The sequence below is a fragment of the Penicillium psychrosexuale genome, assembly GCF_028828465.1.
Source record: "Penicillium psychrosexuale strain IBT 29551 chromosome Unknown utg000002l, whole genome shotgun sequence".
In the NCBI taxonomy this organism is placed as follows: domain Eukaryota; kingdom Fungi; phylum Ascomycota; class Eurotiomycetes; order Eurotiales; family Aspergillaceae; genus Penicillium; species Penicillium psychrosexuale.
In genome coordinates this window covers 3869405-3894655 of record NW_026643187.1, presented here as the reverse complement: position 1 = coordinate 3894655, position 25251 = coordinate 3869405, and the positions used below count along the sequence as shown (strand labels likewise).

The following is a 25251-nucleotide window of genomic DNA, read 5'->3' as shown; positions in this document are numbered from 1 at the left end:
GTGCTCAAGACCGTTGGTGAGACATGGTCAAAGCATCAAAGAAAGCTTTTCATTACTTTTGATATTATCATGACTGCATCGCATCATTCATCGACCGGGATAAACCTCAACATCAACTTCCGTCCGCGCGGCAGCGAGATGAAAGCGTGGTCCTGCTCGATGCCTTTATCGTCGACAATAGACGTCGTATAATTTGAATATACAGCCGCCATGACCAATTTGATTTCTGCATCATTAGTGTGTTCTCCGAAACCCATACTTGGGAGGCATACCTTGCAATGCGAAATTACTCCCTAGACACATGCGTCCACCGCTCCCGAATGCCCAGAACAGCCGCCTCATGTCATGAATCTTGTCTCCTGCGTCGATCCACCGTTGGGGTAGCCATTCCAGCGGGCGCGGGTAGACCTCACTGATGCGATGGAGGGAGTAGGCTGTTGAGCTGACCCTCACGCCGCCCGGGATGCTGTCGTATCCGTGCAGAGAAGTTCCCTTTTCTGTGGCAGGGGTCACGCGGGGGAGTTGTGCTGGGGCTGGGGAGTGAAGGCGGAGAGTCTCGCGGACGATAGCGTCCAGCAGAGGGAGAGCGTCGATCGCGGAAGGAGCGGGGAGGGGTTTCTCTCCTTCTGTGGCTGGGTATTGGAGGGACGGACCTAAGGTAAGAAGTTCCTTTCGCAGCTCGGCCTGAACCTCTGGATGCTGCGACAGCTCCCACATCATGTACGTGAAGGTGATGCCTGATGTTTCGTGGCCTGCAATTAGGTGGTCCAACAGTTCGGACGCAACTACTAGGTTCAGCGGACGCGAATCGTATTCTTTCTGGTTCAACAGGCTCTGGCGCAGTTGGTCGTAGACGACTGGGCTCGTGGATGGCAGCTTCTCCTCATCGTCGAAGACGTCCTGCTTTTTAGATGCTTCCACCCCCGCGCATAACCCTAAGCACCACCCCTCAATGAACCCCATAAACCGATCGTCTCGACTCAAATACTTGAACCGCTCATACTCTTCCAACCATAGCTTCCACTCGGGAATATCAAACAAATACCTCGTCCCATGTCTCAATCCAAACAGGAAAGAGGAGGTAAAGTCCATTCCAACAGCCTGGAAGAGGGGCAGCACATTCACCACCTCTCCACCCTCCCCCACCTTCTTGAGAATAGGCATCAATCGTTCCCAAAGCACAACTTTTGAGATCGCCCGCAGATCACTAGATTCCTGGAGATATGACTTGGAGTATATCTTGCTCAGCATGCGCTTTTGGTGCGCGTGCGGCGCATTGTGGACCATGCCGACCAAATTTTCGGTGTTGAAGTTGACGAAGACATCGTTGTAGAATGGATGTTTCTCGAAGGCGCCGGTATATATTATTTTCAGACCCTGGAGAGAATTGATGCTCAGCTCGTTTGGGCCGAGACGGACAATGGGGCCGTGCTTTTGGTGTAGGGCGTAGATGGTGAGGACTTCCGTGCTTGTGCTGCGCTTGCGGTCAATCCAGCCGCTGGAGATGGGTGACGTGAAGTGAGCATTGGGGATGGAAGAAAGTGGAGAGAGGAAATAGGGCTTTATAACATGGTAGTATATGAAGTAGGAGGTGAGGATGAGCAGGGCGAGGGGTATGAGGGGGGTCATAGTGAGAGTGATGGCAAAGAGGAAGAAGACAAAATGCCAATCAGACAACGGGGTTTTCAATCTACAGTCAGTCCCAATCATGCTTCCTTCTCATGCAAGGAGTCTTGTCCCGCCAAAGCAAGGTGTACTGAGTGGAGCTAATCATTGATTTTGCAGTTGATTGATTCGAAAGGAAGCTATCTCCGAAATACTCCGCACTATATCTGTGGGAAGAGATTCTCGAGTCTGGGCGTGTTGATCAAGTTGAGATTCCGAGTACGGAAGTTCTCCGTACAACAATGCCCGATTTAAATTTTACCGAGGGGAGCGTGCGCAGGGGCTCGGCCCCCGGGCCCCGGAGAGTGGAGCCGGCGAACCAGTAGATCGGCACCACCCACACACAGTCAAGACTCAAACCCCGTTGATTTAAATTCCAAGGTTGTCTAGTAAAGTAAGGTATTTTTTATTAATTCTTTACAAGATACGAGATATTACTGGTTGGTATTTAAATAAAGAAAGAGTGAATGTTGACAATATAGCAGATCACGTGGGTAGTGAGCCCTATTCCAAAAGTTCACATTTCTGGGCCTAGGCCTTCGTGCCTTATTATAAGCTAATTAATTCTGGCCAGCAAGATTGTAAATACAGCACAACATACGAAGTGCTGATTTCGATATTAAGGGGGTTTAAATCGACAGGGTTGAAGTGTACAACCCTGCAAGTCGACACAATTTTCAACCCCACTCCTGGCGTGGCAATAACAAATACGGAGTACAACAGACTCCGTACAGTGGAGCTACAATCAACACGAAGTATCTCTAGTTCACACTACGCTGTAACCATGCTACAATTTACCAAATTCCAATGCCTTTTCCAGCACCTGGATTCTATTGGAGGCGAGCTGCTCCACTATGAGACAGATGTACCCGGCCAATTCCACGAGGGGCGGAGAATATTCTAATGCTTGACACCTTGCTTTCATACAAAGTACCGACGTGATCTACCATACCCCTGTCCTTTGCATTGATCCTTCATTGTCTCTGCTGTGTACATGTCAATATGCCCTGGGACAAAGACACCTCAACAGTCACCATGGCTCTGGCCGACGAAGCCCCGTCCAGAGGCCATGTCGCCCCCAGATGGCGCGGTACCCAGGCCGACCAGGCCGATATGAGCGCTCTAGGAAAAGAGCAAGTCTTGCGAGTATGTTTCCTATTATTCTGGTTAACGCATCTTCGCTGACCCTATAGCGTAACTTCCGATACATCTCCATTGTAGGATTTGGCTGCACGCTGATCGCCACGTGGGAGGTTGTTTTGACGTATGCCATCCACACTTACTAATCGATTCAATGACTGACTGTATAGGCTGCTTGCGCAAGGCCTTACCGATGGTGGAACTGCCGGTCTGATCTGGGGGTACCTCATCGTCGCTGCTGGGTTCCTTCTGGTGTTCCTGAGTCTGGCCGAGATGGCATCCATGTGAGTCTACCCGTTGAGATCTTGTCTCGTATCCATTCTAACCCCCCAGGGCGCCCACCTCCGGCGGACAATACCATTGGGTATCGGAGTTCGCCCCTCCTAGCTGCCAGAAATTCCTCAGCTACATCACCGGTAAGTTCTTCTACACCACTTCTGCTCAACTAAACTAATTATGTAGGCTGGCTATGTGCTACAGGCTGGCAATGCGCCATTGTAGCGATCGCCTATTTGGCTGGAACTATCATCCAAGGCCTGATAGTGCTGAATCATCCGGATTATGAAGGCCAGCGGTGGCACGGCACCCTGCTGGTTATCGCCATCACCTTGTTTTCGATCATATTCAACACATTCTTGGCCAAGCGGCTGCCATTCGTGGAGGTGTTGATTCTAATTCTGCATATGTGCGGCCTGTTCGCGATCATAATTCCGCTGTGGGTCCTTGGCCCTCGCCGCAGCGCGAAGCAGGTGTTTACCGAATTCAACAACGGCGGAGATTGGAACAGCGCGGGAACTGCAACGCTCGTTGGATTCTCGACTACAATCACCGCGCTGATTGGATATGATTGTGCAGTGCACATGTGTACGTCTATCTCTCGAATTGATGAACTTCGCTAATATTGTACAGCGGAGGAGATCAAAGATGCGTCTGAAACCCTGCCAAAGGCGATGATCACCTCTGTCTGCATCAATGCCGCCTCCGGCTTCCTGATGCTGGTGACTGTCTGCTTCACACTAGGTGACATTGACGACATCCTGGCCAGCCCAACAGGATATCCGTTCATGCAGGTGTTCTATAACGCGACAGAGAGTCTGCCGGGAACGAACACCATGACCGCCATTCTAGTGCTGACTCTAACGGCGAGCACAATTACAGAGGTCGCAACGGCATCGCGACAGTTGTGGTCTTTCGCGCGTGATCGCGGCCTTCCTTTCTCCGATTTCTTCGGCTATGTATGTTTTACTCTCTTTCTACAGGTTTGAACATACTAACAGCACCAGGTAAACCCCGGCTGGAATATCCCCTTGAATTCCGTGATGGTCTCGCTAGTAGTGACAGTCCTCTTGTCACTCATCAATATCGGCTCCACAACCGCACTGCTCGCCATTGTGACCCTGACCATTGGTGCAATGATGTCCTCATATATCATAACAATTGCATGCGTGCTCCTCAAGCGTATCAGAGGAGAGCCTCTCCCACCGCACAAATGGACGCTTGGCCGGTTCGGCATGGCAATTAATATCGGGGCGTTGTGCTTCCTCTGCCCGGTTTTCGTGTTCGCGTTCTTCCCGCTCACTTCGACGGTGGAACCAGAAACTATGAACTGGTGCGCAGTGATGTACGGTGGGATTCTTATCGTCGCGGTGGTTTATTATGTGTTGCGGGGACGGCACCACTATATCCCGCCCGTGGCGCTGGTGAAGCGAGAGATGTAGGCTCTACCAACTTGAATAACTGTTACATTAGAGGGAGGAAAAGTGATTAGATAGGGTAATAACTAGAGATACAACATAGGTACATTCTGGGATGATAAAGCGGATTCTTCGCTGCAACGTCGTAGATTTGAGAGCACAGTGGGAATACGCCATATCGGTGGTTGGGCAACACGACATCCCAAACTCTGGATATATTATTAGGAGAGAAAGTTAATCAAGGGTCAATAAAGACTGGATCAAAGGTTATTCATACTTCGTAGAAAAGTTAGTTTCACAAATTATGCCGTCTTTTCCCGCCATCTATTAGAAAACCAAATCAAGAAAAGAGACTACTAAAAAGACTACTAAAAAGACTACTATGGAGATAGCTAGATCAGGCCGTTCTTAGCGACAGCAGCCGCAAACGCGGCCGACCTCGGGACTAGTTATGTATTCTTGTGTTACGATAAAGAGAAGGAAAAGGAAGGGCTTGGCAGCCTCGTGCCTCATGAATATGAAACAAGCGTGCAAGATAGTATGCTTTAGTTGCATAGCACGATCCAACTAGGATCTTTAGCTCGTAATTAGCGTAGTATTTTTTTCCACTTTTTTTACAAACTCAAATCAATTTCATATTTTAACAGCACAGCCCTCAAGTATCAGTTTAATAGATAGTCACCAACTGCCTACAACATAGTGTCTAGCTGGCATATATGGATTAGCGAGTTCAGAGGGCTGTACGGAGCACAATTGACGAGAGGAATCGGGGGAATTCCGGGTTCATTTATCAGGGAATATTCTGGAAAAGTGGGTGTTTGGGACGCGCATTTCTATGGCCTGATCCTTTGTGTTACAACGTATGTTTTAATTTGTAGTGAATATTCTAAAAAGGTCGTGAGCATAAGCTCGATGCGTTTTTTAATTTATTCCATATTTTAAGGTGGGGGCACTTTAAGCGGAAAGGTTCCAAGGTTTCGGCCCCCATTCAGCCCCATATCGCCGAACTCTGTTCCGAGTATGTTCGTAGTCTCCGAGCCCGTCCGGTTCGAAATGACGAATTATTTAATTTATTAGTTGTTAACGTGGCGGAGCGCCAGCTCGGTCGAGATATCTTAAGCGGAAAGCTTTCGGCCCCCATACGACACTATCTACACACATCGGCTGGCTGGCTGATAAATCAACCCAATCAAACTTAATCTATGTTACGTTCGATCGGTTTCTAGCTCGGGACTCGAAAAGATCGACTAACTTAATCGAGAAGACAATGTTTTGTATCACCTCTACAGCGCTACATTCTCTACTCCGTACTGGGCCCCTATTATGATTAGGGTTTTGTAGAATTCTAGTTTCTTAATGATGTTATGATGCCGAGTCTTGAGCTCAAGTGTTTCGAGCCTACCCGAGTTACTAGCCCCAAGGTTACTATCCTTGCTAGGTCCCTCCACTTAAGTTGCCTGAGCTGTGTGGCCACCATCGACGGAGTCAACATCATGGTCGCTGATTATCGTCCTTTCGTATTTCTTTTCAGACGATACCCTCGCTGAAATTTTTTAAGCCCAAAGACGTGCCACAATGGCCATCAAAGTGCCCCCCGGCCAGTCACCGCCTTTCGAGACAATAGACGACAAGCATCATGCCGGTATTATTATCATCACCGCCGCCATATGCCTAGTGATTTCGCTGGTTTGTCTGCTGATCCGGGTGTATGTGCGGACATTCCTCAATCCACCGTGGGGATCAGACGATATCATCCTCTTGGGAGCGACGGTACGCATGGAAAGAAATTGGCATAATCCGTAAATGGGGCTAACGGGAATAGATATCCGCAATTATTGAGTCAATAGTCATCTTCCACGCCGCGAGCATCGGCTTTGGGACGGACATATTGCTACTCACCGAGAAGGCCGTTGATCGCATACAAAATGTTTGCATTACCCAATGTCCCATTCAAATGTATACACTAACAGCATAGTCCCTCCTCGCCGCCGACATCCTCTACCTCATAACCCTGTACCTCTCCAAATGCTGTATCATTGCCATCTACTTGCGCTTGACGCCCCGCAAGCGCCATAAGAGTATTCTCTGGGCGACGTTCGGGCTTAGCACAGTGGGGATTATAGTGTCGATACTGCTTATCGCAGTGAACTGCGAGGGGAACAAGCCGTGGGTTATACCTGGCGAGCAATGCCATAACCTGGTATGTCTACGTGAAAAACCACCGCGAACGGAATATACAGACGTAGAATCGGATATACTAACGATGACAAGTTCCCCCGCTGGCAAGCAATCACCGCGCTCGACATTTTGACCGAACTATTACTTTTTGCCTTCTGTATCACCCTAATCTGGGGTCTGCAGATGCAACTCACATATAAAATCGTGATTATGGTGTCCTTCGCGGCGAGACTACCGTACGTCCCTCTTTACTTCCCGCAACCTAATATATGAAACTAACACAAATTCAAACGATAGATTAATAATATTCTCCGCCATTCATCTCGCCAAACTGAAGGAATACACAATCGTGAAAAACCCCACCTTCACCGCAATCAGCCACACAGTCTTCACCCAGCTCCATCTCAACTACGCCCTGATAGCATGCACGGTATTCTGTCTGCGCCCCTTTATGAACGCTCTCAGTACCAACTACGGCACAGCCGGCGACTCAAACCTTGGTAGTAGCAGCGGCGGCTATGAATACGGTTCTGGGTCCAGGAGACGTGTAAATACAGACCCCTACGCTTCTGGGCGGTCGCGGGATTACGAGATGGGCAATGTAAAGGGAAGACCCGCCCGCCAGGTGAGTGGCTTGTTCAAGGAGAGGCCGCACTTGGGCGATGGGACGGAGAATAGGACGGTCGTTTGTGAGGCTTCAGGGCCGTCGCACTCTGTGGAGGGGAGGTCCGAGGAGGACAGGAGCAGTGAGCGTAGTGGCAGTGATGTGAGTACGAGGATGATTATTCGGAAGGATGTTGAGTATACTGTTTCTGTGGAACGTTAATAGATCTTTTCTTTTGTTTTGATGAAAATATGTCTTCCAACCCCATGTATATATAGTACCAAGGACTACAGCAAAAGTAGATAGTTCAACATTGATAGAATTCTGTAACTATATCCGACGTTGAGCAGTTGTGAGGTTAAGATTTAATTTATAGAATTACATAGCCAACGAAAAGTCCCCAAGGGAATCCTGCCAAGCAGTAGGGAAATAAAACAAATTGAGCCCCGGAAAGTCCCACTCGGAGACAAACTGCTCGGGGACAAACCATTGGAGATCCGCTTGGGCATCAAACAATTCCCAGAACGGCGACGTATCCGTGGGCCCATCTGAGCTGGGTTGCTGTGCTTCCATCAATGCACGCCCGTACTTTTCAATACTGACCTTCAAGATCTGGAGATAAATATTCCCAGCGCCGGACTGAGTTCCACTAGCTCCAGCTTTACTCAGCTCATCGACGAGTCGGTTACCTTGTTCCAGCAGCTCCTGATGCTCCTCATCGCGCTCAGGGATCAGACGGGATAATTTGAGAAGCAATAGGAAGGAGAACGCGCACTTGGCCCAGACAAAATCCATTGCATATTTCAGTTTGGCGAGGTAGAAGTCTGGATCGGCAATTATGAGGCGAAGATGGCGGCGTGCACTTGCTTTGGCTGTGAGGAGGATCGTTCTTTCCGTGGCGGACATGGCACTTTAAGTTTGTGTTAACACAGATGGAGGCACATGATCCAGAGTAGTACTCACGCTACGTTCTCAACACCCATGGATCGTAATGCTTTGCAGTTAAGCATCATTTCGGTCCAGCATTTTTGCACTCGAAGGGCGACTAGTAGCGACGGCTTCTCTTCGGCGGCGGCGACACAACCTTCTTCGAATTGTTAGAAAGTTTCAGCGCATTATTCCATCTGATGTTATACCGATAATGCGTAGCCAGTCACTGCCAGGGGTTAGCGGGTTTTTTAGGATACGATAAAACTGGAAAACTTACTCGAACCACAAATCTAGCTCGATTTTCATATCATGCACGTAATCCGCGATACCTTGCCCATCGAGCGATGTGTTTCCTCCTAGGGCATCACCGACATTGGCTATAGAAGGTAAATTAGTCATTGCATCTAAATCCACCGAAAGGTCATACCTCTGAGAATATTTAACTAAGAAAGATTAATACTTCTTCAAGTCTGTTTTAGATACCCCACATACCTCAACCTGAGAGAACAACCGTAAATCCAAAATAGTCGACCATGGATGGCTAAGTAAAATCCGACAGCGGCGGGAGTTCCCCTTTAGCCGAATGCCAGGTGGCTTTCCTCCATCAAGTCGGAATCTATATTGCATACCATTAGCCTGATAACCCATAAAAAGAAGTCAAGCTCATCTTACATATGCTCGAGAACCAAAAGCCCGAACCACGTCCGAGCATTCCACATAAGAGCTCTCTCCTCTTTAAACATCTGATGTGGCAAGGCATAAGCCATATCTTCGTTCTGAAGAGCAAGCCGCCGGGTCAATTCATCAAATGCCTCATCCAATTCCAAATCCAGGGCCATGCGAGTGGCGAAGGATAAGATTAGTGAGCGTTCTGCAGAATAACAAGCAACTACGAGCATTGCTTGGATTGATTCTCGGCAGTTTAATTGTTTGTTCTGGATTATGACGTTGATGCATTTCTTGAGTTCGGCGTGGAGAACGTCGGACATTGAACCACCCCCAGATCCTGGAAGAAACTGTTTAGTACAATAGTACTGTACAAAATTATACCAGGGGAGGGCATTCACTAGTCTCGACCATGCAGCCAATGGTACAAATTGCGTTGAGAAGGATACTACTTCGAGCTCGGACCGAGTCGAAAGTGTCGTATTGAGGGTCGAAGATCGGGATATACCTGTCCTGTATAATTCACGAAACATGAGGATTTGAAGTATGGCAATAAGGGTTGATACATACACATCCTGCAAAGAAGCTGGAATTTCTCGAGTCAGTAAAACATAATTAATCCCCGAATAACTCTCGGATCATACATACGTATTGAAGTATGACACAGCACATTCAAGCGTGATGAGGCCTTTATCAATAAAGTCCGCAATAGGCTCATCTCGAATCTCAAACCCAGACCGTTTTCTTTTGGGTGGTCTAGTAATTATCTGACTGCGCGCGTAGGGAGGCTGAGTCGATGTCTCATTTGGAGAGAGCGTTTGTATGGTCCCCGACATAGACCTTTGGTATTGGTGGCAATTTGTATACCTAGCGGAACCAGTGACAGGTATATGTGGGAATAAACCTTCGGGGTGATCCTGTGAATGAGGAAAACGAGAGCCACAAGCGCTCTCGCGAGGCACATCCTGTTGCCTATCACAGAGGTGGCTTGGGGAGTGTGTTAGTTGGGACTTTGGGGTGGGCTGTGAACGGCTCTGTTGAAACAACTCGCGCATCTGATCTAGCTGTTTTCGGAGATATTGAACCTCGGACTCGACGCCTTCGATCCGCCTGGATGATGTTAGTCTTGGTTGATAACACCATAGGACACTTCGTACTCTGAGACGGGGTCTTTCGGTATTTCGAAGAACACGCATTGCTTTTCTAATTTTTGACACCTGATTTATCAGGATAAGCTTTAGGCTTCATGTAAATCTGGAATATAACCACCTTGTACATGGCCTCTCTCCGTCGCATTTTACCTTGAAAGGATCAGTCAAAACCCCACAATATGCAGGCTCGGGAGTCCTGGGCACTGACCTTCGATTGTCGACAAGCACTGCAGGCTTTCTATGCACCAAAAACGCCATGCATTGTTAGGCCTCGTCCGCTGTTGTGGGGTCCTAATCTGAATAGCGACGTACCGGAATGCGTTTTTTCCCCGTTGGCGCTGGAATAAGGTGCAAGGATTCATCCTCAATCACCGTACTGTACGGGCTACATTCAGACTGGTCAGCCATGTAGAGTCAGCCGTCTTCTGCTCGCACTGATGATTGTCGGGGTTGACGGGAAGGGGAAAACCTGGAGAAACGCGGGGTTCGGGTTTTTCTCCGAGCCGGCTATACAATCAACCAGGTCCCACGAAATAGTTCAGCAAAGGAAAAGCTATAATTTAAGGAGACTTTGGTGATTCTTGCTTATGACTGTAATTATAAACATATTATATTCCAATTTACATTTAATCAATACAAAGGTGCTATATCAAATAATGCGAAATTAGATGTTCCCACTATAACACAGACTAATTAAACTTGCCACCTTAGAAGACATAGACAAAGTCCTCATTTTGCAAGTCAGTGAGATCTTTCCAGGCATTGTCATTTGCTGCTTGTTGAGGCAAATCCTCCTTGGCATCGTCGGAGACAGCTTGGATGGCTTGCATCGACTGGTCTACAATCTTAGCGTCCTTGCCGAGAGCCACACGTCTCTTCTCATGCTGCTTGTTCAGGAAGTACAGATATGTGGTGTTTGCCCTAATAATTCGTAATTAGAAAGAATATAGATCACTCGAAGTTGGGTAAAACCTACCCGGTGAGACCTATCAAGACACAAAACATCGCGAGACTGGGCGTGCGTTAGATATGTGACGCTCAAAAACTTGTGCGTTGATAAACTTACTTAGAAAGCAGACCACGACGATAAAGCGGTGCTTCATTTGTGGTATATAGGTTCGGTCCAAGGACCTAGGTAAGAAATATGTCAGCACGAAAACCCGATGTGACGGCTTAGAGTGTTACATACATTACCAGCGCACTGCCCGACATACAGGATAGCGGTTGTAACCTTCTTTTTTGTTTCTCCGGCTGTGTTTCCTGCAGACCAAGAGTATATTAAAGGTGCTAGAGATGGTTAGCTGGGCTTAAATCCCGGAATGAGGTAAACGCTTACTGATGGCTGGGTACACAGAAATCTAGATGAAATCGATTAGCTTCATTCCACAGTGATGTTTCGTTTCAATTCAACACTTACAATATAGTATCCTGCAAGTAGAGGCCCTTTGTGGGCATTGTCATGCGTAATCTGTAACAGCATCACACAACCCGCGATGGGTGGGAGACAGAGCAATGCCAAGACTGGACTCTTCATTTTCCAAATGGTTGCTAGCCAAGCTCCTCCCATTGTGGCGACAAGCTGCACTGCACCGAAGGGAATGTTGAAAAGCATAGTATCATATTGGCTGAGGCCAAAGGATTTGATAATCAAGGGCCCGAAAGTAGTGATGCCGCCACTTGGAACACTGATGATTGGTTAGCAATTTTAGTGCAGTGATTTGTACGATTTGAGCTAACTCACGAAATAGAGAACATTAACGCAAACCAGAACCATGACTTGGGATCGAGGATTGCTTCTTTTGCGTGGTCCCATTTCCACTCTTGGCTCTCAACACCCTGTTGATTCATTCGTTGTCTTTCAATAGATAGAAGTTTGTCCTCCTCTCCGAGGAACTTGGCGGACACGGGGGAATCGGGCATGAAAACACTAAGCAAGATTATCTTAGTATAATACGGCGAAAAGGGGAACACGGTCAAAACGTACAGAACAACAGCAGAGAACCCAACCGTAACTAGGCCGAAAAAGAGGAAGATGATCTAGTCGGTGTTAGATGTTAATACCTCGACAGGCAATTCTGTATTATAGCTCACCTGGTAAGGCGCAAATATAGAGGAATTGATGTGACCTAGTCCAAAGGCAATCAAGCTTCCAAACTTTCCTTCAGCGTTAATATAAGTGTCACGAGGACAACATGGGAGGGAACTCACCATATTCACGATTCCGTTCATCGCATACCACGAACTCAATCTCACAGGCTGCTCACGACGCCGGTACCACATTTGAGTGACTGCAATAAACGCGGGTGCTGATAAAGCTCATCGTTAGTAGGGATGGCTAGGTATTATCAGGAGACAACGAACCAATTCCAGCTTCAAAGATACCAAGGAAGATTCGGCAAGCAAGCAGCTCTCCAAAAGTTGTAGCTGCAGTCATGCATGTTAAAGCAATGCCCCATAGCAGGCAGGACACGGCCAGAAACTTTCCTAGGGGCACTTTAACCAGAACATAGGCAACCAGGGGTTGGAACACCAGCTGCGCCAGATAGATCGAACCCCCCAGCCAAGAGTATTGCTGGCCATGGAGATGGGCTTTCTCAACGATTCCGAACACCGAGGCGTACGAGATGGTCGACTTATCGAGTTGCTGAAGGAAGTAGATTCCAAGGAGAATGGGAAGCACACGCAAATCGATCTTTCGAAGAACTTTGGCGTTGTTCTCAGGGGTTAGGATGGTTGAGTGCCCTGCCTCTTCAATAAGTTGCAAAGCATGATCTCCTTTGGGCTGACTTCCTGTGCCATTATTTTGAGGAGGCACAGCTTGTGACAGCTCGGGGTCAATGGTCTCCACGAACTCCTCCCGCTGGTTCTTTGCCTGTGAAGTTGACTCCTGCGACATAGCTAATCACTCGCAGAGACACGGTGGGAAATGATAAAAGACCAAGTAGGTATAAAAAGACAATGAATCAAGCTGAATAGGGGAAGACAAAATACGTAAACCTTAGATATATGTAGTACAGCCTGTATGCACAACCCCGTGGGGAAGGAACTATATTACATTCCCCGGAGAAGAGAGCCAAACCCGAAGTGTCACACCACGTACAACATAGTTTTCTGCCTTTTTAGCCCTTGGCATAGTTGGCGATAAAACTTTGTATAGTCCACGCGGTCAGTTGACCTGGAGAGAAACGGCAAGACACGATACACGCGGCCGACGTCGGGATGTATTATCCAATCACTTCCCTGAGGCAAATTCTATGGGAGGGGCGATGGAGGAATAGGAGTCATGAGAAGTGCCGAAAATCGTTAATATCGGGTTTCGGTGCGCAAAGCCGAGAGAAAAACTAATGTGGGGCCTCTCCGGACGTTCTTTGTGGGGGAAATGCGGAGGTTTACGGCAAAATTAATCCCGGAACCTGCCCTTCCTTTCCCTCTCAACCGTCGCGTCTCCGCTTCTCGGGGATTATCTCCGATTTCCGATTCTACACAGCTACAATGCATCATTCGTACCACCGTGGGGTACATGAAACGATGGGACTGAGGGGAGCTCGACTAGCATTCAAATACACCACTATGTCAGGGCATATCCTGGTATTCTCTCCAGTTCCTCTGAATCAATTGCATTGTCTTTCACATTCATCATGCCTCAAAGAGAAGTCTGCCCCAAGGGCTATTCGCAAGTGCCCCAAGCCACTGATCAAGAAGCTTCCGTCCACCTCCGAAGCAGCACAAAGAGCAAGAGTGCTTTCGATTTCACCTTTGAGGCTATCCGTCCCAATCTATTCCGAGCCACTTTCGCCTCCACAGAGCACCCTATCCCTCCCTATCCGAGTGTCACCAAGCCCGAGATCAACCTCCAGGGCGCCAATGTCTTCACCAAGGAGGGTCCCTCCTCCAAAACAATCGATGTCGCCGGCGTCACTGCTTCCATAGACTGGGAATACACCCCTGTGGTCAAACTGTCATGGACCGGCTCCGAAAAGCCTCTGCACAAGGATTTGCCGCTGCGATCATACATTGTAGACGGCGAGGGTGTCGCCAACTATTCAGTTCATGACCGCGAATGCCTCCATGTCGGACTCGGCGAGAAGGCAGCTCCCATGGATTTGACTGGTCGTCAATTCCAACTATCGGCCACCGACTCTTTTGGATATGATGTGTACAATACGGATCCCCTCTACAAGCACATCCCGCTTCTGATCAAGGCTTCTGCAGAGGGATGTGTGGCCATCTTCTCGACCACCCATAGCCGCGGTCTGTGGTCTGTGGGAGCCGAGATCGATGGGCTCTGGGGACACTTCAAGGTGTACCGCCAGGACCATGGTGGTATTGAGCAATACTACATTGTTGGCAAGACCATCAAGGATGTTGTCCGCTCGTATGCCGAGTTGGTTGGCTTCCCCATTCTGGTCCCCCGCTGGGCCTACGGCTATATCTCCGGTGGCTACAAGTACACCATGCTAGATGAGCCGCAGAAGGCTCATTTGGCCCTTCTGGAGTTTGCGGAGAAGCTTAAGCAGCATGGAATTCCCTGCTCGGCTCACCAGATGAGTTCGGGCTATTCCATTGCTGAGACCGAGCCCAAGGTTCGCAATGTCTTTACATGGAACCGAGAACGCTTCCCGGATCCCCAGGACTGGATTGCCAAGATGCACCAGTACGGTATCCGACTTCTCACCAACATCAAGCCTTTCCTGCTGGCTTCTCACCCCGACTTCCAAAAGCTCGTTGATGCCGGTGGCTTCTTTAAGGATGCCGAAAACCAGCCTGGATACATGCGTCTGTGGAGTGCTGGCGGTGCCACCGGTGGCGACGGTGCCCACATAGACTTCACCTCAGCGGAGGCCTTCAAGTGGTGGTACGACGGTGTCCAGAGCCTCCAAAAGGTTGGCATTGACGGTATGTGGAACGACAACAACGAATACACCCTACCCGACGATGATTGGACCATGTCCCTCAATGAGCCCACTGTCGCCGATGCCGCAGCGAAAAACGTCAAGAACTCCGTCGGTCTCTGGGGTCGTGCCCTCCACACCGAGTTGATGGGCAAATCTTCCCACGATGCCCTGCAGGACATGGAGCCCAAGCTGCGTCCCTTCGTCCTGACCCGCAGCGCCACCGCTGGAACCCTCCGTTACGCCGCATCCTCCTGGAGCGGCGACAACGTCACAAGCTGGGAAAACATGAAGGGTGCCAACGCCCTGTCTCTAAACGCCGGCATGTCCCTTCTCCAATGCGAAGGACACGACATCGGTGGATTCGAAGGCCCCCAGCCCTCCCCGGAGCTCCTCCTCCGCTGGATTCAAATAGGCTGCCACGCTCCCCGCTTCGCAATCAACTGCTTCAAGACTTCTCCCAAGGACTCTGACGTCGGCGATGTCATCGAGCCCTTTATGTACCCTGAGATCACACCTCAGGTCCGCGCCACCATCAAGCGTCGTTATGAAATGCTGCCCTACATCTACTCTCTCGGTCTGGAGAGCCACAAATTCGCAACACCGCCACAGCGCTGGACCGGTTGGGGTTACGAGTCTGATCCCGAGGTGTGGACAAAAGCACTCAAGTCAGGCGAAGAACAGTTCTGGTTCGGTGAGACCGTGCTCGTTGGTGGCGTCTACAAAGCCGGTGTCGATGTCGCGAACGTCTACCTGCCCCGAAAGTCCGGCAGCGTCTTTGACTATGGCTACGTCAACATGAACGCTCCGTACCAGTACCTCGCATCTGGACAGTGGACCGAGATCTCGTCGGAATGGCAGAAGAGCATTCCCCTCATTGCCCGTGTCGGCGGTGCCATCCCTGTCGGCAAGAGCGTGCACACCCGTGTTCCTGGCGATGAGACCGCTGCATCAGTGGCCGTCCAAGATGTCGACGATTACCGTGGTGTGGAAGTGTTCCCGCCCAAGGGAACTTCGCACGGTACTGTCTTTGCTACCACTTGGTATGAAGATGATGGTATCTCCGTCCAACCCGGCACTGCTGCATACACGATTACCTACAGCTCAACCGAGGAGAAGGTACTTGTTAAGTTTGAGCGTGACGAGGCTGGCTTTACTCCTGCTTGGAAGGATTTGGATATTGTTCTACATAATGGGGATCAGCGCCGTGTTGTCTCCAGCACTGGCGATGAGATTGTACTCAAGGGTACAGACTCACGTGGTCGTGTTGTGTATACTCTCAAGGCTTAGGTGTTTGGGTTTTGTATATAGATAGGTTGTCCCAGGCCCGTGGATATAGACTTACATTTGGGATATACCAGGTTAGATTGAGGATCGATGAATTTACGTGAATTTCTAATGTTTTCGATGAGTATTCTGGCATGACAGGGCTCAGCTCTCGCCAAATTTATAAGACCCACAAGTGAATTTGATTATGGCTCAGGCTCAGTAACAATTAGCATTGCTGAAAGCTAGAGGAGAGGAAAAACGAAGGGGCATAGCGCGCAGGGTCGGTCGTTTTCGCCTGATTGAGGCTTTAATGCCTGATAGTTGGCCTGAACTAGGCATCGCTTTACGTAAATTATTCCGGGACGGAATAACCAGGCCCGACGACCCCATGAACATGAAGCTTTTGGCGCCAAGAGATATATATTGATACGTCGATGACCACTATATGGCACGGTGGCAATTGTAATTCCTCTGGCATCCCAGGAATCTATCGCTCTACTGGCCACTATTCAACACGTTGGTGATCTGGTCCAATTCCGATTCCCACGGAATATCCGGCTCCTTCTCATCCTCAAACGGATCAGCATTCAACGCAGTCACGTCCACATGCACATCATCCCCGAGTGTCATTTTACCACGTCCGACCAGCGTGCACAATTCATCCAGTAACCCAGGTCCATTGGCGGTAGCCAGCTTGGGGTCAACGTACACCTTTACCTTGAAGGTTTGACCCCTTCGGAAGAAGAATCCCTTGCTATTGATCGCGGGGTCATTGTTATCCAGCGGGAAGGGGTGCATCGTTTCCTCGCGGTAATCGGTTAACGCCAAGATGAGACCTTCTCCCTCTCCGAGGCGAGGCGCCACTTTGTCATGGAGCTCCTTGTCCAGCTGGATGTTACTAGATGAAAGATTGATGTTCGGCGCTTGGAGGAGCATGTGCGTGATATGGTGTTGTTCTTTCGACCCGAAGAGATAAAACGGCATGAAGTTACGGGGGTAATGATCGTCTCGGAAATTGGAGTTGAGTCCACGACTTTTCACCACTCGGCTCATCGTCACGTTGCATCGGATCGAGTGCGAGTAGTATCCTGCCTCAACGAGGCCGATCTCACCCTCGATTTGTGGACGAGAGTGGGTGGGGTCCTCGATTTGAAGCATTAAGTTTTCGAGATGAATCGGATCATTCGACGCGAATCCGATGTCTTCACAGGGGAATTTTTCTCGCAGTGCGATGTATTGACTTTTGACATCTTTCTGTAGTTCCACCGCCAAGATGATCTGTTGACGCTGGGTTGCGCGGTGGAATTTTGTCTGGAACTCCAGGAACACTTCATCTGTTCCTCGCAATAGGAACTCGATGGTATTTGCCGTGGGACTATTTCGCGGGCGGCATGAGTTCTTGACTTCATCAATAATGGTCTCCTCCAGTTTCTCCATCAGCTGGTGAATGAAGCCACGTTCTGTCGGAAACGGACTCATTACAACGTTGCGCAGAACCCAGAGATCTTGTGCACAGGGCTCGAGGTGCAGTCGTTTCATGAAGTTCTGCGCACATTTGCCATATAATGCAGGCTCGAATTGCGTGGAGGTCAAGAAGAGGGGGATTTTACTGGGGTCTTTGTCACTCCTTGTGATCGATAGTCGGTTGACTACTCGTCTCATCAGGTAATTCGCTTCCTCAAGGTCGGTGTTGATGGTCCCATCGGCATGGTACCAGTTTAGGGCGAATGCGTTGATGTTGAGATCTGAGCCGATTTCCCGGAGCCATTTCATCGCCCGGGGGTTGCTGCTGACTTGGGCGTTATCTTTCGTCAGAACATGTTCCCAAATAAGTTGACGCCGGTGGTCTGCTTCTTCTGACAAGATGTCGTATCCCTCTTGCTCGATCGGCAGTCTGTTGAATGGAACGATGACATAGTAGGATTTGCCCTCCTCCTTGGGTTGCTTTAGGTGCATAGCTGCATAGAAGGCCGATAGCTATCAGGGGTTAGAAAGCAGATGGTAATACAGACAGGAAGGGGAATCCTACCCGTGCACTGGTGAAGGCTGCTTCACCCAACAGCATCCCGTATCCTCTTGGATCCAATCCGATAGTCTGATTGGAGAGCCACGCGGCCATCGCAGCAGCACCAGGCTTACTTCCCTCAACACCATATACGCCGATATTTTCCATTGATCCCTGAGTGAGGTATGGACTAGTCCAGGTAACCAAGAATCGCATGCGACCGTCCCGATAGCAGAGACTGCCCGCAGGGTAGGGGATATAACCCGCCTTGTGTGGATCAACCGTAATAGAGTCTGCCTCTTTGAGTGCAATCATATGCTTGACGGTATCGGGTTTCAGAGTCAACGAAGGAACGTTGATGACGGCGTTGTCTCCATCCTTCCTCTTCGTTGGTCTTCCCGGGGCCATATAAAATCGCGGAATCATGCTGGCAAAGTATCCGCCCCAGGCTGCATCGGCGTGCACCAGGAATGACAGCCCCTTGTCTTGAAATCGACGTCTCATTGCCAAAATGTCATACAACGGATCCACTTCACCTTCTTCCGTGGATCCGATGATGGCCACTACGGCGTATACAGCTTGACGCTCGGTCACACATCGATCGAGCTCTCGCTCCAGCGCTTCGATGGAGATATGCCCGTCCATGTCTAGCTCCACACCCTGCATATTGGCTGAACCAATTCCGGCAATCGCTAGGGATTTATCAGTGACTGGTCACTCTAGGGGAGAAAAATGAAGAATTACCTCCGCCTTTGGGCCACGAGTAGTGTCTCGTCTGGGCCAGGAAGTACTTGGTGGGCTTGGTAATGTTGAATTCGCGCTCCAAAACATCCTTCCCTGTGGTTTGAATGCTGAACGGTGTCAAGGAATTCTCTAGGAACTTGGACGTGATACCATATTGCTGATACAGAGCATCTCCCATACCCAAGATGACCTCCGATCGAAGATTCAAAAGTTCCCAGTTCCCTAGATCCCTGAAAAGCTTCTCCTCTCCCACGCAAGTGGTGACGTAGAAGCTATCAGCAATGAAGCCAAGGCTACCTTCCTTCATGGCTTGGTAGAGAGAGAGGGGGTAGAACTTCAGATTCCGAGCTGCACATTGGTCAATCCCCGAGTCTCTGGCATCACAATGAATAGGTATGCTTACCAACCCAGATCGATTCCAAATTAGCCACGGTTCCATCGCAAGTGATATGGCCCCAGGACAGCGGCATTTCCAATTGCTTAGGATCGGTATTGTATCCAAACATATCGCATAGCTGCTTTCCAGCCCGGAGCTCGATGACGGTCGTGAACGGACTAGCCTCCACGGTGACATTGTTGGGATTGTAGATCATTGTCATAAAATACCCCAGTAGCCCCGGCATGGTCATGTCCGTACACATGTGACCCTCATATCGAGGATGCCAAAATGGAATTGAATGTTTTCCCAAGAGCGAGACAGCTTTCTTGACTGCTTCATGGAAATTTTGGGTGATTTGTTGGAACTCCGGAGAGGTCCGAACATCCTCGGTGATAAAGACCTGTTGTTGTCAGTTTCTATGCCCGTCTTTCATCTGCATTGTGCTATTATGGGGTGTTGGAACACACATCATCATCGGGTTGGTAATCAGAACGTGTCTTTTCGATTTGATCTAGGATCGCTGTAATGTTGGCTCGGAAGTTGCCCATATTTTCGGATTTAGGTCCGATGAAGTACGAGCTGATGACATTGTGGGGATTGATTTCTTTGCGTAGTTCATTCATATTGGTGTTTTCCTTGTGTCTTTCTTCTTTTTTCGAGATGTCTGTCAGACCATCAACTCGTCAGGGGATAACCAGATACTTATACCACTCTTCCTTTTCATAACTGGCGATTCTAGCTCTACCCCTCTCACTAATGGATAAAGCTTCCCTCCTCTCAGGCCAATTGCTTTCATCAGCAGCGACCCACACTATACATGTAAGTCGCTTTGCCTCTGGACTCTACGGATAAGGAATCGATCAGCCTTCTAATGGAGTCGGAACCACACTGATGATCCCGGTTTGCCCGAGACAAACTGCGACCTACGTAAACAACGAATGAAAGTATGATAGGTCATACAGCAAGTCATGCACAGTCACGTCAAAGTGGAAGATATTTTTGAATCTCCCGCTCGAGCCGGTCCGTTCCGTGCGGTATGAACTACTGTGGAGTAGATGTATCGCCACGACCTTGTGTCTCGGCTGGATATGTAGAGTGTAGAATTTGTGGCTGGGCTGAAGACTAGCGCACTAAAATGCAGATCATGTCGATCAAGCCGCTTACTTATAAAGATCTACTTCGTCATAGACAATGTAGACCGTCGTCAGCCTCCAGTACTCCACAGTACAGGTCATGCATTATGCACTATGTCAATAAGTCCAATACAAAATATCTTCATCTGCGTAAAAGGTGGTACATATCCGGTTTCTACGCATGGGTGGGGAACAACTTGGGCACTTTTACATAATATATAGACGCTGCGTTACATGAATCTGCATGTTTTGCCCGCTATCATTTGCCTCGAAGTACGGCATCGCGCTGTGGCCCAGCTACTGCTCGACGCACGCACTGATAGCGACTTGGGATCTTCAACTAGTCGAAAAACGTGCCAAATAACTAGCTACCCAGAACATCATCACCAATTAGAAAAAAGGTAGGGAGGATGCAGAGATGAGGATACTAGACTAGAACAAAGGGTTAAGATATGAAAGGAAAGATAGAGTGCACTCCATCGATCGAAGCCATTGTTATTGCAATGAAAACATGCGAATTTTATATTTCCTATCTAACCAGATCTGCAAGTTGGCTCGAGTCAATCCGCTACCACCTCCAATGTTGACATAAAAGACCTGGGAATCATAGGAATAGGTAAAGAAGATTTTATTCTTGAAAGAATATGTATCTCTAACATGCGTTTCGTCACTCATAAAAACCCCTACTTTAGAGCCGAGGCTAGATAGGCGCGGCAGGCGGCCAGCTTGGAAGTATCACAAAAAAATCATAATCGTTCGGAAACCTCACATCATCCATCGCAAAGTTCCAGGCCTTTGCAACCCGATTAGCTGGCTGATATCTTGACCGGGTTTCCAATTCCAAGGTAATCTCGTCACAGTTTCGAAAATGGAGCATAAATTCGTCCTGGCTCTCCACTTCGAATTTCATGTCCTTCAAGCGGGGCATACGTCGTGCCGCATAGCCGAGCGATATGAGAAGCCGATGAAAATGCTCTTCAGTCCGTAATTTCGGATATTTCCATCCCGCTTCGACATCGCATATCTCGTCTTCCCAGTCTTCAATATTATCAATTTCGGCCTGGTCCTCCGGCGTGTTATGGTAAGTCCATTCTCCTAATTTAGTGATTTGTTGTTAGGAACCTTGGACACACTCCACGTTTTGTCTTTCTCTCTTTCTTCTTACAAAAGAGACAGATTTCTTACCTGAAGGAAGCCAGGCTGGCACAAATTCAATCTCCAATATCTTCAGATAAGGCCAGTTCAAGTGCAAAAAGCCTAGTTCAGCTGGCCTCCTTCATCTAAGGGACACAAAAAGTCAAACAGAATAGAAGTACGTTTCAATTTTAACTCCTGAAGGTGAACGCTGAGATCTCGCAGATTGAGGCTCACACCATCAATACCAGAGGGGATGAGATTTAGTGCAGGCATAGACGGCTTCCATGGGCCGTCGCTCTCCCCCTCATAGTCTAGCACCCTTAGGCTCCTTGGAAGGGAACCCAAAAGAGAAGATAGCGCTATATAGATATTAGTGAAATATGCTTAGAGTTGAAGAGATCTATAGTCAAAAGAGTACAACTTACCTGCACGACGTGCCTGTATATACTCCAAGTGATCTGGACGGACCCACTCGTCGAGATTGAGCTCTAGATCAGTGATTGTAGGACAGAACTGAAGTATGGTTTGCACTGCTCCGGTCCAGATTTGATGATGCTGGTCCCAGGAGGGATCGTGATTCGGGAAAGAGAGCTTTTCGATGCACGGAACGGATGCTAGATCTGGAATATCGTCGAGAAATCGCGCCCGATATGGGGATATCGAATATATGGCTCCTTTCTTATAATCCCAGCGGATAATCACCAGCGATATCCCAGTGCTGAGTATATGGTTCCGGTGCAGGGCTATGTTGACGTCCTCGGAGAGATAGATGCAATTTGAGGCGGACATTCTGGTCCCATGAGTGAAGCTCTTGGAAAAGACCAACCATAGCTGTCTGAAAGGCTAGATCATTGGCCTTTCTGATAGGGTTCTCTATACAGTAGCTTTGAGAGAATATCCTATCTCTTTGCGTGTGGTCCAGTCCAAGAGTTCGTAGGGGACGATGATATTGTAATGAAGGTTTCGGATCCAGCTTTGCGGTATAGCGCGATCGCCGGATGTGAGCTTTCGGAAATTTGCGAGAGAAATTCCACGTTGCCCCTCTTCTTTGTACTCAGCATCACTGTAAACAGCTAGACTAGAGTAGATGAGGGGCTGAAAAACCGCCTGCCATGAGCGACAGACAGAAATGCATGGAACTAGAGAGGTCCCATTATTTTGTAGAAGTGTTGCGATCTGGCATAACAGTTCCGGGGGTAGAATTACCATCATTATGCTGCTGGGGTGTCTTGGCAGAGCATAAAACCGCGGAGTTGATTAGATCAGGCCACCAGTACAGAGTACAGAGTACACACATGAAAGAAAAAAGAGGAAGAAGAAAGTTTGAATTAGAAAAAGCAAGTTGTACGTATAATCAAACGCTTGGTATCAGCTAACTGTCATTAATTACCGGTCGCATTTAATCAATTGGAAACGATCCACCATCTTACATTAAAATTAAATTATCTCTATCATTCGTGGTGCTAGAATTAATCTAAATTGCTTCATGCCCTGAAAAAATGGATGGCGCCAAAAGCTTCATTTTCATGGGGTCATCGGGCCTGGTTATTCCGTGCCGACTGTAAATAGATGCCTAAAAGCGGTCGAAATCGAGGCCTGACTTTTCAGGCATTAAGGCCACAATATGGTAAAAACGCGCTATGCCCCTTCGGTTACACTTCCCAGGGCAATTCCCGTTTCCACATCCACCCCAGGTTCACCCGCTTGACCACCTAATCTTCCAAAAGTGGATTTCAATTCATTCCGACTAATGTTCGAAATGCTGCCGACCCAACTCTTCCGTCTCCATAGTCAATTCCTCCACTAATAGAGAGCTCAAGAAACCCAATGCTCCAAAAGCGGCCAGTTCATACCAGATTGTCTGCATGGCGTCCTTGTATGCACCTCGAATGAGGTCCCGCAGATCAGGAGAGATGTCGGCTGTTCGCAAATAGGGTATAAAGCTTACGGCCTCACTAGGGTCTTTCAACAATGCCCAAGAAGCAGGTAAATCGATGCCGCTAATCCTGTTGGCGAGAACACTGCTGAATGTAGTGGCACCAACTGCAAGACCAATAAGGGCACCGAATAGCCTGAACGCGACCATTATTCCCATTGCGAGACCCTGGTCATCGGGTGCAGCGCTGGCTTGCATTGGGATGGGAGGGACGCTGAAGATTGTGCCAATGCCGATCCCCGCAATCACCTGGAAGCCAGCAGTCATGGCTACTGAGGAAGATTGGTCCCACAGTGAGAGGATACCACAGCCAACGGCGAGGAAAACCCATCCAGCCCAAATCTCCCATATGTATCTCCGAAAGAAGTCAACGGCGAAGGCCGCGATTCCGGTAAAGACAAAGACCACACAGCAGAATGGCAGGATCGAGATAGAAGATTTCAACGGTGATTCGAGGTAGACCGCTTGGAAAAACAATGGAAGATATTGCAGAAGAGTATAAAGCACAAAGCCATGGATGAAACTTCCAAGCAGAGACATTTGTGCCGTTCTGGAGCGGAAGATACGGTAGGGGAAGACAGCGTCAGTCTGATAACCCTCGTAAAATGCAAATCCCACCAAAATCAAAACACCAATGATCAGCGGAACGATTGTTCGCCAGGATCCCCAAGGGTACATATTCCCCGCCCAACTCAGCGGTAGGGCGAGAAGAACACAGCCGGCCGTAAATAGTAGCATTCCAAGCCAGTCAATACGGCCAAGCTGGGAGCGAAGGGACTGGTCGATTGGTCTTAGGCGCATAAAGAAAATAGCCAGAAAGAGGGCAATGCCGACTATAGGCAGATTAATCCAGCCGATCCATCTCCACGTAACAAACTCACTGAAGACTGCACCGAGAATAGGACCCGCGATGCACCCTGTCGCCATTGGAAGCGACAGTAATCCAATATACACAGCCCTCTCTTGCAGAGTAGTGATATCGGCGACAATGACCTCACTTAGGACGTCGAGTCCACCTCCGCCCAGTCCTTGTAGAACACGTCCCACAATCAGAACTGCCATGTTTTTCGCGACGGCAAAGACAATCGATCCAATACCGAAAAGGGCAAAAGCCGCGTAAAGAGGGATCTTACGACCGCAGATATCTGAGAAACTGGTATAAATGGGCTGGATAACCACGACTGCTACTGTGAAGGAGATGTTGGCCCAAAACGCGGTCAAAGTCGTGCCGGAAAGTTCATTGGTGATGGCCTATAGAGAGGAAGGGTTAGGTGAACTCAATGGTCGTTTGAATTGAAGGACTTGTTATCGAATTACCGGGATTGCAACGGCCAACGTGGTAGCATCCAGGGACACCAAGAAGACCATCAATAGCAATGCTATAAATGCAAGATAGAATGACAGGGGCTTTGGCTTCCGGCTCCGTTGCCCTGTTTCGGGGTCGGTTGGCGGTAACATGTCTGATACATCTTTTTTCTCCGTACAGTCGCATTCAGATTGGGACTGAGATTGTGCTAGACACTGGGACTGGGACGGAGCTTTGAGATCTCCTAACGATGACTGGTCGGAGCATTCTTTCGTGTTTGGTGGTGCGGCTTCTATTGGTGAGGACATTCTTTGGATATTTTGGAATAAATTGAAGATTGATACTCGAATTTCTCCCTTTGAGAGAAAAAGGCTACGAATGTACACATAGTCAAGGGCTGTTCGAAGTGATTGATAATGAGG

General features: G+C 48.7%; 10 protein-coding genes across 10 annotated transcripts; 3 read left to right on the top strand and 7 right to left on the bottom strand.

The window, feature by feature from the left end:
• Nucleotides 1–83: 83 nt before the first annotated feature.
• Nucleotides 84–1629, bottom strand: N7518_002622 (cytochrome P450; the record flags this gene model as incomplete). The annotated part of the gene is made up of 2 exons (XM_057183550.1): nucleotides 84–226; nucleotides 273–1629. 2 exons carry the CDS (start codon nucleotides 1627–1629, stop codon nucleotides 84–86), a joined length of 1500 nt encoding a protein of 499 aa, XP_057045000.1.
• Nucleotides 1630–2667: 1038 nt separating this feature from the next.
• On the top strand, nucleotides 2668–4523 carry N7518_002621 (uncharacterized protein; the record flags this gene model as incomplete). Its single annotated transcript, XM_057183549.1, has 7 exons — nucleotides 2668–2811; nucleotides 2859–2929; nucleotides 2976–3089; nucleotides 3139–3221; nucleotides 3268–3669; nucleotides 3715–4040; nucleotides 4089–4523. 7 exons carry the CDS (start codon nucleotides 2668–2670, stop codon nucleotides 4521–4523), a joined length of 1575 nt encoding a protein of 524 aa, XP_057044999.1.
• Nucleotides 4524–6074: 1551 nt separating this feature from the next.
• On the top strand, nucleotides 6075–7503 carry N7518_002620 (uncharacterized protein; the record flags this gene model as incomplete). Its single annotated transcript, XM_057183548.1, has 5 exons — nucleotides 6075–6269; nucleotides 6322–6426; nucleotides 6475–6699; nucleotides 6771–6913; nucleotides 6975–7503. The coding sequence occupies 5 exons, from the start codon at nucleotides 6075–6077 to the stop codon at nucleotides 7501–7503; spliced, it is 1197 nt and encodes a 398-aa protein (XP_057044998.1).
• A 156-nt stretch (nucleotides 7504–7659) lies between these two features.
• Nucleotides 7660–10073, bottom strand: N7518_002619 (uncharacterized protein; the record flags this gene model as incomplete). The annotated part of the gene is made up of 8 exons (XM_057183547.1): nucleotides 7660–8191; nucleotides 8245–8365; nucleotides 8418–8437; nucleotides 8489–8640; nucleotides 8704–8827; nucleotides 8884–9217; nucleotides 9279–9385; nucleotides 9526–10073. The coding sequence occupies 8 exons, from the start codon at nucleotides 10071–10073 to the stop codon at nucleotides 7660–7662; spliced, it is 1938 nt and encodes a 645-aa protein (XP_057044997.1).
• Nucleotides 10074–10080: 7 nt separating this feature from the next.
• N7518_002618 (transcriptional regulator family TF) lies at nucleotides 10081–10436 on the bottom strand (the record flags this gene model as incomplete). The annotated part of the gene is given in 3 exon segments (XM_057183546.1): nucleotides 10081–10178; nucleotides 10237–10324; nucleotides 10341–10436. The coding sequence occupies 3 exon segments, from the start codon at nucleotides 10434–10436 to the stop codon at nucleotides 10081–10083; spliced, it is 282 nt and encodes a 93-aa protein (XP_057044996.1).
• Nucleotides 10437–10735: 299 nt separating this feature from the next.
• N7518_002617 (uncharacterized protein) lies at nucleotides 10736–12924 on the bottom strand (the record flags this gene model as incomplete). The annotated part of the gene is made up of 11 exons (XM_057183545.1): nucleotides 10736–10949; nucleotides 11005–11040; nucleotides 11095–11159; nucleotides 11218–11315; nucleotides 11365–11386; nucleotides 11446–11713; nucleotides 11770–11955; nucleotides 12013–12065; nucleotides 12120–12182; nucleotides 12237–12334; nucleotides 12390–12924. 11 exons carry the CDS (start codon nucleotides 12922–12924, stop codon nucleotides 10736–10738), a joined length of 1638 nt encoding a protein of 545 aa, XP_057044995.1.
• Nucleotides 12925–13666: 742 nt separating this feature from the next.
• N7518_002616 (putative alpha-glucosidase) lies at nucleotides 13667–16210 on the top strand (the record flags this gene model as incomplete). Its single annotated transcript, XM_057183544.1, has 1 exon — nucleotides 13667–16210. One exon carries the CDS (start codon nucleotides 13667–13669, stop codon nucleotides 16208–16210), a length of 2544 nt encoding a protein of 847 aa, XP_057044994.1.
• Nucleotides 16211–16684: 474 nt separating this feature from the next.
• Nucleotides 16685–19940, bottom strand: N7518_002615 (pyridoxal phosphate-dependent decarboxylase family protein; the record flags this gene model as incomplete). The annotated part of the gene is made up of 5 exons (XM_057183543.1): nucleotides 16685–18166; nucleotides 18219–18886; nucleotides 18939–19286; nucleotides 19342–19717; nucleotides 19785–19940. 5 exons carry the CDS (start codon nucleotides 19938–19940, stop codon nucleotides 16685–16687), a joined length of 3030 nt encoding a protein of 1009 aa, XP_057044993.1.
• A 1210-nt stretch (nucleotides 19941–21150) lies between these two features.
• On the bottom strand, nucleotides 21151–22376 carry N7518_002614 (uncharacterized protein; the record flags this gene model as incomplete). The annotated part of the gene is made up of 4 exons (XM_057183542.1): nucleotides 21151–21545; nucleotides 21636–21724; nucleotides 21754–21946; nucleotides 22013–22376. 4 exons carry the CDS (start codon nucleotides 22374–22376, stop codon nucleotides 21151–21153), a joined length of 1041 nt encoding a protein of 346 aa, XP_057044992.1.
• A 958-nt stretch (nucleotides 22377–23334) lies between these two features.
• Nucleotides 23335–24981, bottom strand: N7518_002613 (MFS-type transporter sphD; the record flags this gene model as incomplete). Its single annotated transcript, XM_057183541.1, has 2 exons — nucleotides 23335–24774; nucleotides 24841–24981. The coding sequence occupies 2 exons, from the start codon at nucleotides 24979–24981 to the stop codon at nucleotides 23335–23337; spliced, it is 1581 nt and encodes a 526-aa protein (XP_057044991.1).
• Between the last annotated feature and the right edge of the window lie 270 nt (nucleotides 24982–25251).